This window comes from Ips typographus, linkage group LG1 (assembly GCF_016097725.1).
Source record: "Ips typographus isolate SLU linkage group LG1, UJ_Ityp_2.0, whole genome shotgun sequence".
In the NCBI taxonomy this organism is placed as follows: Eukaryota; Metazoa; Arthropoda; class Insecta; order Coleoptera; family Curculionidae; genus Ips; species Ips typographus.
In genome coordinates this window covers 1,621,277-1,633,323 of record NC_138422.1, presented here as the reverse complement: position 1 = coordinate 1,633,323, position 12,047 = coordinate 1,621,277, and the positions used below count along the sequence as shown (strand labels likewise).

Sequence of the window (12,047 nt, the reverse complement as noted above, 5' to 3'; positions counted from 1 at the left end):
ACTTTTTGTTTTTTTTTCTTTTAACTACTCGTTTCTCAACTACTAGGGTCAGAATAATGGCGGCACAGCAATCACATGTTCAACGAACAATACCATAAATCGAAATTATGTTTGCGCAATAAGTTGCTACGTGTATGTGCTAACGTATCAACAAACAGGCGTTTGTATAAACACCGAATTTGTGCAAATTGTTCGCACGTGTATGGGAGGCTTTAGTTTCAAGTTTGATTGTTTTTTTTTTTTTTTAACACTGTTCAATTGTTACGGTTAGCAGGAGGTAAAAGCGCAGTTTAAGATGAATATTTCGAGATTTTTATAATCGCCGAAACTCCAAAAAAGGCGGAGATACGAGTTTTTCAAAATTTTGTTGCAATTTTCAAAAAATGGTAACAAAAGGCGAATATCTCGGAAATGGTTAGAGTTACGGTAATTTTTGCAACAGACCAAGAATGTTCAGAATTACTTTCCTCAAAACCTACAAAACCTCAAAAATAGCAGTTTCGTAAAAACTTAAGCAAGTTTAATTTTTCGTTGAAATTTAGAACATATTCCATTTTCTATTCAAAATATGACAAAAACCAATTTTTTTATTTGCGTGATCGACCTATTGTAATTTTGGAACCAATACAGAAAAAAACTCTTACTATTGGAAATTTAGCTAAAACTATTAAAATAATTTGAAAGATAATATTTCTTACAAACTATTAAAGCATACCTATTTGTGCAGTAAACAATCAATCGACATGGTTTTGAAATCAAACATTGACATAGTTCTTATTAATGTTTTGATTGTTTTGACAAATGTTATGCTATTTTGGTGAAAGCACACTTAAAAAAAGCTATTTCACATTAAAAATACATCGGTCATTACCATATTGCTTTATATCTGTTCCATTTTTCAAATTGTCTAGCTAATCCTTGAAAACTCACATGGCGGTTGACAAATAACCAGTTCCCCCAGACACCGAGTAATATTTCATTCTCTTGGAACAAAAAAAGAAACGCACATAGATCCGTCTAGGTTAAAAGTGAACCCAAGCAATCCAATCAAAATGGATACACCACCGAAAACAATTATCTAATGCTTCCAAGTCGCTTGTATAATATTTCACGAAGTAATCGATAAATTTGCGTGCCCGCTTAGTTTTCAACATTGCGGTTGTTGATTAATCAATATAACTATACCGGTTCTGAATAATTTACATTAACACTGTTACTGACTAAAAATAGCCGGTTTGTTAACAGTGTTAGAGGTCGTGAGCGGAAAGAATTGCTATCAACATTTAATTCAGATATTACAAACTCTTTTTTGTTCATTAATGCGAGTGTTTATTGGACCAAGTCGGTTTACTTGATGATAGCTGCAGGAAGTATGCAAATGAGATTGCAAAAATTCACTTGTTTATATTTGGTTTGACTGAAACCCCATCAAACTGCGTTTCTCCAGATAAAATCCATTTTAAGAAGCACAATATTTACTAACAAACGAGTAATTAGTTGTTTAATTAATGATAGGCTAAATGAGGGTTTTAAAAACATCTTCATTCAAAAAGGTTACGCCCTGCCTGTCCGTGTTTGCTATCCAGGAAAATGTGTTTACACCGTAACCTCGAGGTGATTTATACCTTGACATTTGCCTTGGGTAACGGCTCTTTCGCGGATACCCGCTAAAATAAAGAAATTGCAAAAAAGGCTCAAAACATTAACAAAGTGTTTTTAAAATACCAATCTCAGCACTGTGTTAATACAGTTTACAAGCAGAAAATCAGCGAGGTAGTGGTCGGGGCACACCCACACCCACTAAGATATTCTCCAGTAATATATTATTACCTGCAACACTAAAGGTTGGTTTACAAGGAACAAGGCAATACATTTTACGACCGGCACAACCTAAGCTTGCAGCTGGTGTAATTTCGAAAACGTCGAAAAACTTCAATAAAACCACCGGACGAGAGAGAAACGTGAGGAATAACCGAACAGTTGCTGGTACTGCGGTTAATCAAAAATGGCGTGCAAATTAATATGTGCGTCCGATAAAACGACAAAAACCAAAAATTAGGACGAGGCAAAAGGAAAAATGTATCAAAAACGTGTAGGTCGACGTGATCAAACTGTAGAACGGCGTGTTATTGCACTCGCACGGTTATTGTTTATGGTAATTCAGGCAGCCAGCCAACCACCTACATCGAGTTCAGTAACGGCCGTTGAATAGAAGAAGTGTATATGATACGAATTTATAACATGACACAGGATGGAAACTACCATTATCTTCACATTACAATTATTATTTCAGTGTCAAGTGTTCAGAATGCGTTTCTGTACTACCAACCAATGCAAATAATTAAACTTAATAATGGTATAAAATTAATTCAATGAAAAAGGGTAATAATCAAAAAAGGTGGATTGGTGAGGTATTTTAGTGTATAAAGTGGGCCAAATTGGTCGTGTTTAAATAAAACTACCTTTTTTTAATAGGTTCATGTTTTACAAAAAGCCTTATGGCGAAAACCGTTTGTCCCTATCTGGTAGCGTTTGGTAGTTATAGGGTGTTTCTCAAAATGTTGACTTTTCTTCACAACTGTCTAGTGTCCATCAGGTGCGTTATTTTTTATTCTTGGTTATTACTTACTTCTTTAATATTTTTCATTCCTCTCTTCTTCAGTTCCTCTTAGTAAAGAAAGAGAGGAGAGGAATACATTGGGAGTCCTTAGAAAATATTCAAACGCATGATACAACGACTATTCCGAAGAAAAATCTTAAGCATTTGTAATCGATAGCATCAATAAATATATTTTTCACACAAATTACTTTCATAATCAACCCTGTACAGGGTGCTGCATTTTCGATGATTTTACGGGGTACAGAGAAAACGGTAATAGATAGGAAAAAAGTATGCTGTGTTCTGATCTGTTTTTCTGAGCTGAGATAACTAGCGAAAAGTGGGCGGCACAAACTTCTTTTGTTTCAAAGATACGGGGGGCTTTTGAAAATTGGTCATTTTGGAACCTCCTCTGTATTTCATTTGCTATTAAAGTTATCAAAAAAGGAAAAACGGTTTCCGGTAGAAGTTTTGACGTAGAATCCAATGACGTAGTCAGTTTTTTTCTATTACGTGTAGTTTCTGACATATGACAGTAAGTTATATTTTTTTAAATGGAACACCCTATATATTTTTAGTTCATTTAATTCTGTTGATTTTTACTTTTTCAACGGTGTATTAAAACATATAAGTTTGTAAACGTTAATCTTGGTAATTAGAAAAAAAGCGTTTCCTGAACAAAAAAGTGCTAAATAATATGTATAAAAATACCCACAATCGAAACAAAATTTGGCTATATTCATATTAACATGTTACATGTCGTTTATAAACAGCTTTTTCAACTTCTACCTTAAAAATAGTAGAAAATAGAAATGGCCACTTTTCTTATTAAAGTGACGGTAGAACTGTTTGTAACTTAGATTTTTAATAAGATTTATTAAAAATATTTAATTTTCTGATGTGTTAGTTTATATGATTTCCGATTTTGTTTGGTATTTTAGATATTGGCGTTTTTTTAGCTTAGCAAAGGTCTTTTTTTTTAATAACAGGATTAACCTCTACAAACTTATATGTTGTAATATACCGTTGAAAAGGTAAAAATCAACAGAATTAAATGACGTAAAAATATATAGGATGTTCCATTTAAAAAAATGTGACTTATCATTCGTCATATGTCAGAAACTAAACGGCATAGAAAAAACTGACTACGCCATTGGATTCTATATGAAAACTTCTACCGGGAACCGTTCTTCCTTTTTCGATAACTTTAAGAGTAACTGAAATACTGAAGAGGTTCAAAAATTACCAATTTTCGAAAACCCATCGTATCTTTGAAATAAAAGAAGTTTGCGCCGCCCACTTTTCGCCAGTTATCTCAGCTCAGAAAAAGAGATCAGAACCCGTATGCTACTTTTTTTCTATCTATTACCGTTTTCTCTGTACCCAGTAAAACCATCGAAAATGCAACACCCTGTACAGGTAACTTGAGGTATTACCGAGACATATTACGAAATATTTAGATGCATTTTTAGGGTATTATTGTATCTTTCAAGACATTTTCTGAAATACTTATTTATTGGCTAACCTAACCTAACTTTTAAGCTGATGGTAATAATTTCGGAAATTGCCTGGATTAATCAAATTGACAATAACATGATACATAAAAGCAGTACTACCCCTTGGTAATAATAGAATGAGAAGGGGGTTGAAACCAGAAAGCTGTTGGCTGTAGGAATAACAGGAATAAACCGATGTCGTAAGGTAACTGTTCAAGAACCACCTGTTTTTTCTTTGAAAATCACTGATTAAAATTCTAGTATTCTAAAATACATCACCGGATTGTTAAAATGTAATGACAATGACTAGTCAAATATGGGGGTAGTTACGCCTCTGCCCATCAAATAAATCTTAACTGACGGCCAATTTTAACTGTCAGTTTAAAGTATAAAAACTCTCAAAATAGCGTTGACGTTTGACGATTAAACTTTCCATTGGCGTTTAACCGAAAAGTAAACAAAAAACAGTTAAAATGAAAAAAGTGAAGACACCAAACAAACCTCAAAATCGCTAAAGAAAAACTAATTTCAATTTACTTTTAGGCTGATTAAATTACTTGGAAAATTTGTAAAAAAAAAATCGTAGACAAGACCAATTAAATCAGCGCAGCGCCGGAAACTTCCAGGACGGGAAGAACAAAAAGCCATTAAAAGCCCACTTGCTTCATTCGTTTTCCATTTTCCTTGAAGTAATTTGATTTATAGTATTACAGCGGGGCAACTTTTGCAAAGAATCGAATTAAGCGCAATAATTAAATCAGTTGCGAGCGTAATAGAGTAACTGAAACTGGAGGAATTTACGTTAGTAGACTTGGCGCACATGTTACAAAGCGTAACCAGTTTCAGGTGTTTGATAGTCGGCATCTTTCAAGAGAAAGTGTGATTAGCGTTGACTTGCGAAATTAATTACCTGTAAACTGACCCCTTTTCCTAAAGTGTCACTTCTTCCGGAAGGTGCGTCCTTCCACCTCAACACACCCATAACTGCTTGCCTTACCCAGCCTCGCGGGATTGTGTTTCGGTCGTTTTCGGACAGCGTCCTCATCAGGAACGGGTTGGAGTTCTCACGCTGCCTGAGGCGATACGAAGACGGTGTCATCCGCGAACAGGTTCACGTGAGCGTCAAACGCGATACTCGCCAAAGAAACCGAAGAATCGACTTGCAGTTTGTTGCTTAACATTTCTTTGAGTATTTTTTGTTTATGTTGACTCGTCAACACACTGCGATCATTCTACATGCTTTCACAACTTTCACATCGAAAAATTTTAATTTCATTAAACGACGCACTATTAATTGAAATAAACAATCACCTCACAGACTAAAAAAAATCGCCGGTACCGAAACCAACATCAACGAAAACCCAGACAATCGACGTACATCTGAACCTCATCGAAGACGAACAACATTTGAACGTGGAGCGCGTGAAGTGCCGCGAAAGCGGCCGTCGAATTCAACCAATAAGAGACGAGAAAGGCTTGTGATTCGGCGCTATTCGGAAAAACTCGACCTGGCTCTTGAGGGAAGTTTTTTGTGTAAGAGATCTCCGGAAGGAGGAAAAACAGCTTCTAATTGATAAAAGAGGCCGTGAAGAGCAAAAACTTCCACTTTCGATACTGTAAGAGATCAATCAGTTTTTTTAGCACTCTCTCGGAAAAAATTAGGTCTGTAGGGCAATAATTCATTTTCCTACAGATACGTTGTCTTCTTCCGACATTCAAAAAGAATTTGTATTGCACCCACTCTTGTTGATAGCAATAGGGATAAGTAAGGTCGCTACTAAAAGGTTCCGGTTGTAAAAACATTTTACCTCACAAAAATGTTTGTTTTCATAGTGAAAACTCCGGTTCTCTGCTAAGCTTAAATCAGGGATTCCAAAAAGTTTCTAATTTAATTTCAGTTCAGAGAGCCTAAAAATATTCCTATCAAAATGGTCACGTACACATTGCAAGTTTCGATTTGATCCTTGAATCAGATGGAGCTCTATCCACTTCAAAAATCGAAGATTGAAATATTGATCGGATGAAGAGTAATGCAGTTTAAAGCTTATTTTCAAGAGGATTGGACTATCCAATCCATGATCATGTTTTTGGCGATGTGTACAACTTATCCGGATTGACATGAGAATAATGACATGTGACCATCATATGTATCGTTCAAATCAGCTTCTTTCCTTCTTTTCCTTTGTGACTTAATTTAGAGGAACAAGAAATCCTGTATGAGATTGAATAAGAAACTACAACACCATGATGATGATCAATAAAGTATTTTTAGGCCATATTATCTTTCTATAAATTATGCACAAAAAGGGTGGGTTTGTCTTATTTTAAAACCAAAAGTAAAATGTGACTCTGCCAACACTTCGATTCCGAGATATAGAATTAAAACTTGAAAACAAAAATTGGTGAATTTGAGCAGTATTTGCGTAATCAAAGTAACCCTGTTAATTGCAATTGACACCCTGTAGCTCGATATATAAGAGATTTGAATTTGGACACTCTGAACGCAGGAATGTCACTTTTCAAACAGTTTCATTTATTTGTCTAAATTTAGAAGAAAAAAATTGGATTTTGTAATATTTCCAATTTGAAGAATAATATACACTTGATTTTTCTATTTATTAAGGTAATTTTAAGTAATTTTAATGATAATTTTTGCAAAAACAACTATCTCAAGCTCTTCTTGCTTTTTTGCAGTGTAGAAAGAAAATTATTCCATTTTCTGAACTTTTCACTCACTTTTTCCTTCCAGAAATGTTCACGAAAAATAAATGAACCGGTCTGGTGGCGCCCCCGGCCTTTCTTTTCCACTTTGAAATTTACTCGATTAATTTTCTTAGACAAGCTCCGCGAAACTCGCTGAAATATTGAAGCGCGAGGTGAAAAATCGTCTCATCTTTACGCGGCTATTCGTATATAACGTCCATTTTCCTCCTAGGGAAAATTAACTCTCTCGGACTGAGAAAGTACGCCCTAAAAAAAACAGAAAATACTAACTAGGAAGGGAAACGAGCCAAACTTATGTATGCGCCCCGAACTTTTGAAACTCCCACTCCGAGGTTGCGGGGCAAATAAATTACGAAAATATTCGAATATCTCGTGGTTTCCAAGTTTTAAAAGCAACTTTCGGATACCGTATTATTGCTTTATTGGACCGACCGGGCTTTGCGTTTAGGTCAGCGGTTCTCAAACGACCGGAACTTGATTTTGAGAGTTAACTCACAAAGAAAAACATTTTTTAATTTTTTGTTCTGTACCAAAAGTCACCAAATTGAAATGGGACAACCTGTATATTTTTAGGTCAGTGAATTGCGCACACTCAATGCTACACAGTAAAAATATAGGAAAAGTGGCCTAACATTTACAACTGTACAGAGAAAGAAAACACATTTGCTATCTTAAAGCACGCCATTTATACATAAAGCTCTGTTCAGTTCTTCGGAAACCTATTAAACCAAGTGGGGGCATTTTTGGCAACCATCAATAACCATTGACGTATAAAATTTTTCAAAAAGTATTCCAAAAAAACAAGTTAGTTAGGATTAAATGAAGGAGTGCACTCAATATGGTTTTAGAAAAGTGGGCCAAATAAATGTAAAATTGATTGAAAGAGTTTACCAGTATTGCTCTTGCTGACTCTGACTCTCATCCTGCTGATATAAAAATCCAAAAGTAGGGCACAATATTGTATTCATTCCACTATCAAAGTTTTAGAAAACTTTTTCGGAACATTCAATGTAACCAAAGTGAACTATATTTAATTCGACTAAAACACTCCCACAGTGCGAAGTTTTAGTGAAACTCTCAAAGAGTTTCGGTCTTGAAACGACAAAACGTCTCGTATAGCGTATAGGAATACTTGTTATCTCCAAGATTTAAGGGGATCAAACCTTAGACTATTCCACTGTCCTAGAGGTTGTTTGTGTAGTACAGTGTTAACCCCTATTCTCTATCCTTCCATGGTCCAAGTTGCAAAATCGAGTACATGTATTTACTTCGAAGGTGGTTTCAAGTCAGATGACAATGATAAGCTACTGTCATGCATCCGAAAGTCGAGTTGATCATCTTGGCTGATCTCTTTCTCGTATGAGTTAATTAAGGGAGCAATTTTGTAATGTTTTTCTCTGTTCGAGTATTAAAAAAAGGTGCTCGTCGAGACGCAGTCAGTAATTTGAAGGAGGCTTTACGTTCCAGAAGTGCTCGGTTCGCCCCCGAAGGCCCGATTAAAATTTAAATTTTAAAGCGCCTTAAAATCCTAATAAGCAGGCAAAGCGCTACTTTATTACCTTTAGAACGCCGTAACTTATCCGCAAAATACCTTTGCTAGTATTTTAGTCGGAATTCTTTGAATGCGCGATTTCAATTAAGGTCGTCGCGTAATTTTCGTAAATATTTAGAGCCGGAAATGGTCTGGAGGATCGAACACCCGATGCTCATTAATTGGCTAACGATGAAAGGGCTTAAATTACCGATATGTTCCTCTCACTCCCTTCCATAAATTGCTAATTACTATGAATAATGGAGCCTCTTGCTAAACCCTTAACATATCTTCCCTTAATTGAATCTAACCATTACCAGCTCGGTCGATTATGGCAATGGTAATTGCTTTTTTGATGGTGCGAATCGATAATAATTGCCTTGCGACGATAGAAACGACCAAGTGCAGGTAGACAGGATAAAAATATATAAAAAAAAGCACTAAACCAAGGAAATGTTGTGGGACATTCATGAAGTGCGTTTCCCATGCGTAACGATAGGAAGACGTCTCTGGTCTGGTGCAGTTTGCATGGATGTTTTACAGTCACTTTAGAATACAGAAAAATAATAAGTATTACATTTGGAAGATTGGGACAAATTGTACTTTGAGGTTTTAGGTTAACTTTTGTGTTAAAATTCGGTTCTTAAATAGTAGATCGTTTGAGAACCACTGATGGTATTACAATAAAAACTGACCCTTTTAGCTTTCACGTTCATACCTGATATCTGCTTTAAAATAAAAAAGAAACAGTTATACAGTTTGTCCGTTATTTTTTACCTTTTTGTCATCCGTTTTGAAAATGTCATATTATACTAAATGACCATTTACTTTTATAGTTTCATAGACTCAGTGACTTTCTCAGATAAGCGCAATGTTTTAATTTACCATCTTATAGAGTGGCCTTATTGTTAACTAACTTCTAAACTATAAATTACAAGCTCGGTTAAATTAGACAAAAAATGTATTGTAAATTTAAAGACAACTCGAAAAACTGTTGCCAAATCTTATTCGGGTTGGGGACACCAAACTATTTGGCAAATTTTGATAATAACCCAAAATCAATAAGAAAGTTATTCTCAGCACATTTTACAACTTTTTTAAGCTCGACAAAATTAAAAATTAACTAAAGAGCACTCTCAGTTTTCAAAGAAGTCAAAAGTTAAAAATCTACTCTTGACATTTGACGGAATCAAAGAATGTTAAACTTGGACGATATATTCTATGTGCTACGTTGCCAAAATGTTACTTTTCCAGGACAAATTGAAGAACTTTTTCGCATTATTCACAATTGTTTTGAAAAAGATATAGGTAGAACGGTTTTTTAGTATTTACTAGTCGTTTTAAAATAAAATGGCACTAATTTTTAACAAAGCAGGAAGGAAATTGAAACACAATAAGACAATTTTTTAGAGTTGCCTTAAATACTATTTTGCAACAGATAACTGGTATGTAACTCATATACGCGTATACATTTATTTCAATTTGATTCTACACTGATACCCGTAATTTACAGCGGTGATTAAATAATTAAACGTCACGATTGTAGCTCGTTCCAGAACCGGGTTCGTATTTTCATGGGAACATGCATATGCATTTTAGAACACATGCAAATTTTGGTCCGCCGTATTATCAGATTAATTTAAATACATATTTTATATGAACGCAGTAAAAAATTATTTTTTTCCGGATCGCCAGTCCAAAAAAAAGTTTTACCACACACAGAAGAGCGTAATGCGACTGCCATGTTCCAGTTTTTCACAATTTATTACGCATTGTTGTTAGCCAGTAAAATTTACCGAATAATTTGTTGGAAACTAGGTTCAGATGTTAATACAATGATGGAAATTGTATCAATTATGGTTTAACAATAATGTATTGTTTGCGTAGGTGTTGCGCGTAGAATTTGACAAAACTGAAAGTTTTGATAAATGTTTGTTTATTTTACCTTTGTATATTACATGGTTCTAACAATGTACAGGGTGATTGGTTACATTTGCTCTTATCCTTTTCTCATGTACTATTGACTTTATCAAAAAATGTCAAATACAAAAGTTTACAACCTGAAGGTTATACAGGATTTACTGCTTAATATTCTGGGTGGATCAAAAAAGTTACATGAGACAAATTGTGTGCAACTTCAACACTTTTCAAAATAATTACGATTTTTCAAAAACTGTTATTTATAAATTTTTTCATCAGTATAGCAATGTGATTTAAAATCGTATTTCTTTTAAATGGAATGTGTATTATTATTGAAAACGAAAGGCGATTATAGTTTCATTAAAATGATAATTCTATATGTTTCTGTACCTAAATCTGGTGAATTTGTGAAAAATAACTTTTTTGTGAATAACTTGAAATAGAAGAAAGTCAGAGGGTTTGAAATTGAATACGCCTCCTTGTGGACGTTTCTCGAAACTTTTCTAACAAATTTTTGCACTATTTCAATTTTAGAACTACCAAAATACTTTAAAAACACAAGAAAGCCGGATGGCTGTGCTTGTCAACACTTCTGCTCTGTTAGTTTGTTAATGATTCATTCTGATATTATCTTCAGCATACAATTTGGCAACTCTGAACTTAATTTTGCAAACATTTCGCTTTGGTAAATTAGACCGGACGCTTCCAAGAAGACGGTTTCAAGTTGTTTACGTATTTGGCCAGGTGCAAACCGTCTCTGGCCGGCTCAATAAAGCCTCGTCAGTATTCAGTATCTCATGTCCCCGCACCGGAAAGCAAAGAGCGGATGTGATCGCCTCGCTTGGCTGCCTCACGCCTACCACGAGCAAGGGAACCAGGTATCCTGCACATTTTCATTAAATATAAAAACTAAAAACATTTTCCTTGTACGATAAATTTGAAATCCGCACTCGATGCAAACACTTCCCGTTCGTAAAACTGCAAAGTCCAGACGGAGCTTAAATCGAAACCGCATTTTAAAGATTCCCGGACTGTGTAAATACGAATGGAGGAACGTTATAAAGCGGAACCAGTTGGAGGATGTTTGACCGGTCGTTCTATAAAACCGACTTTAAAGGGCCACAATAAAGGAATTACGTCCACCCTCGACCAATAACCGTCTTTTATTAGATCCCGGTTTGTCAGGAAAAATCAGATTACGTACACAAAATTTTATTTACTCCCACAATATCAAAGGAAACCCAAAAGAACAAAAAAAAAACAGACAGGTGTTTCAAACAGGCGGCCCGTGCCATGTGCCGGCCATCAGGCAGACCAGACCTGAAGCAATGCGACTTCTTCGATTAAAACGAGACAGCTGCGCCAGATATCTGATTGCTTGCACGAGATTTTCCGTCTTAATTTCCTTGTCTACGTTAAAAGCCTTTAAATGCAACTCGAAAGTTTCGCAAACAAACTTTCAAAGTGGCCGTTAACGAACCGTCGCGAAAAAATCCGAAAAAGGATTTTCTAAAACTTCTACCTTGGCCGAGATGATGATAATTGGCCCGTCAGCGCTCGCGTTTTGAATTATCGTGAGAGAGAACCGTGGCAAAACTCAATCTAACGCGTTTTAAGGAAAAAGTACGCCCAACAGATGTCCGATCATTTTTCATCTTCTTGCCGTAATAGGTTTTCCATCGCTTGGGGGGATCACTTTGCAAGTTTTATTTAATAAGTTTCTGGAATTGTCATATTTTATTCCTAACCGTTGAAAACGATGAAATAGTTTTAACGC

The 12,047-nt window shown here is 35.2% G+C and overlaps 1 protein-coding gene across 6 annotated transcripts in view; it reads right to left on the bottom strand.

Moving 5' to 3' along the window:
* RapGAP1 (Rap GTPase activating protein 1) overlaps positions 1-12,047 on the bottom strand; it is a 159,435-nt gene that overhangs the window by 56,226 nt on the left and 91,162 nt on the right. Inside the window, exon 1 of one of the 6 annotated variants that reach the window (XM_081991716.1) lies at positions 5,006-5,499. The exons of 4 other annotated variants lie outside the window; for them this stretch is intronic. In XM_081991716.1, the coding sequence (XP_081847842.1) occupies positions 5,006-5,194 (189 nt within the window). In that variant the 5' untranslated portion in view covers positions 5,195-5,499. Of the gene's footprint in view, positions 1-5,005; positions 5,500-12,047 lie in introns of those variants that run through there. One more of the 6 variants, XM_081991717.1, reaches the window with a different exon arrangement.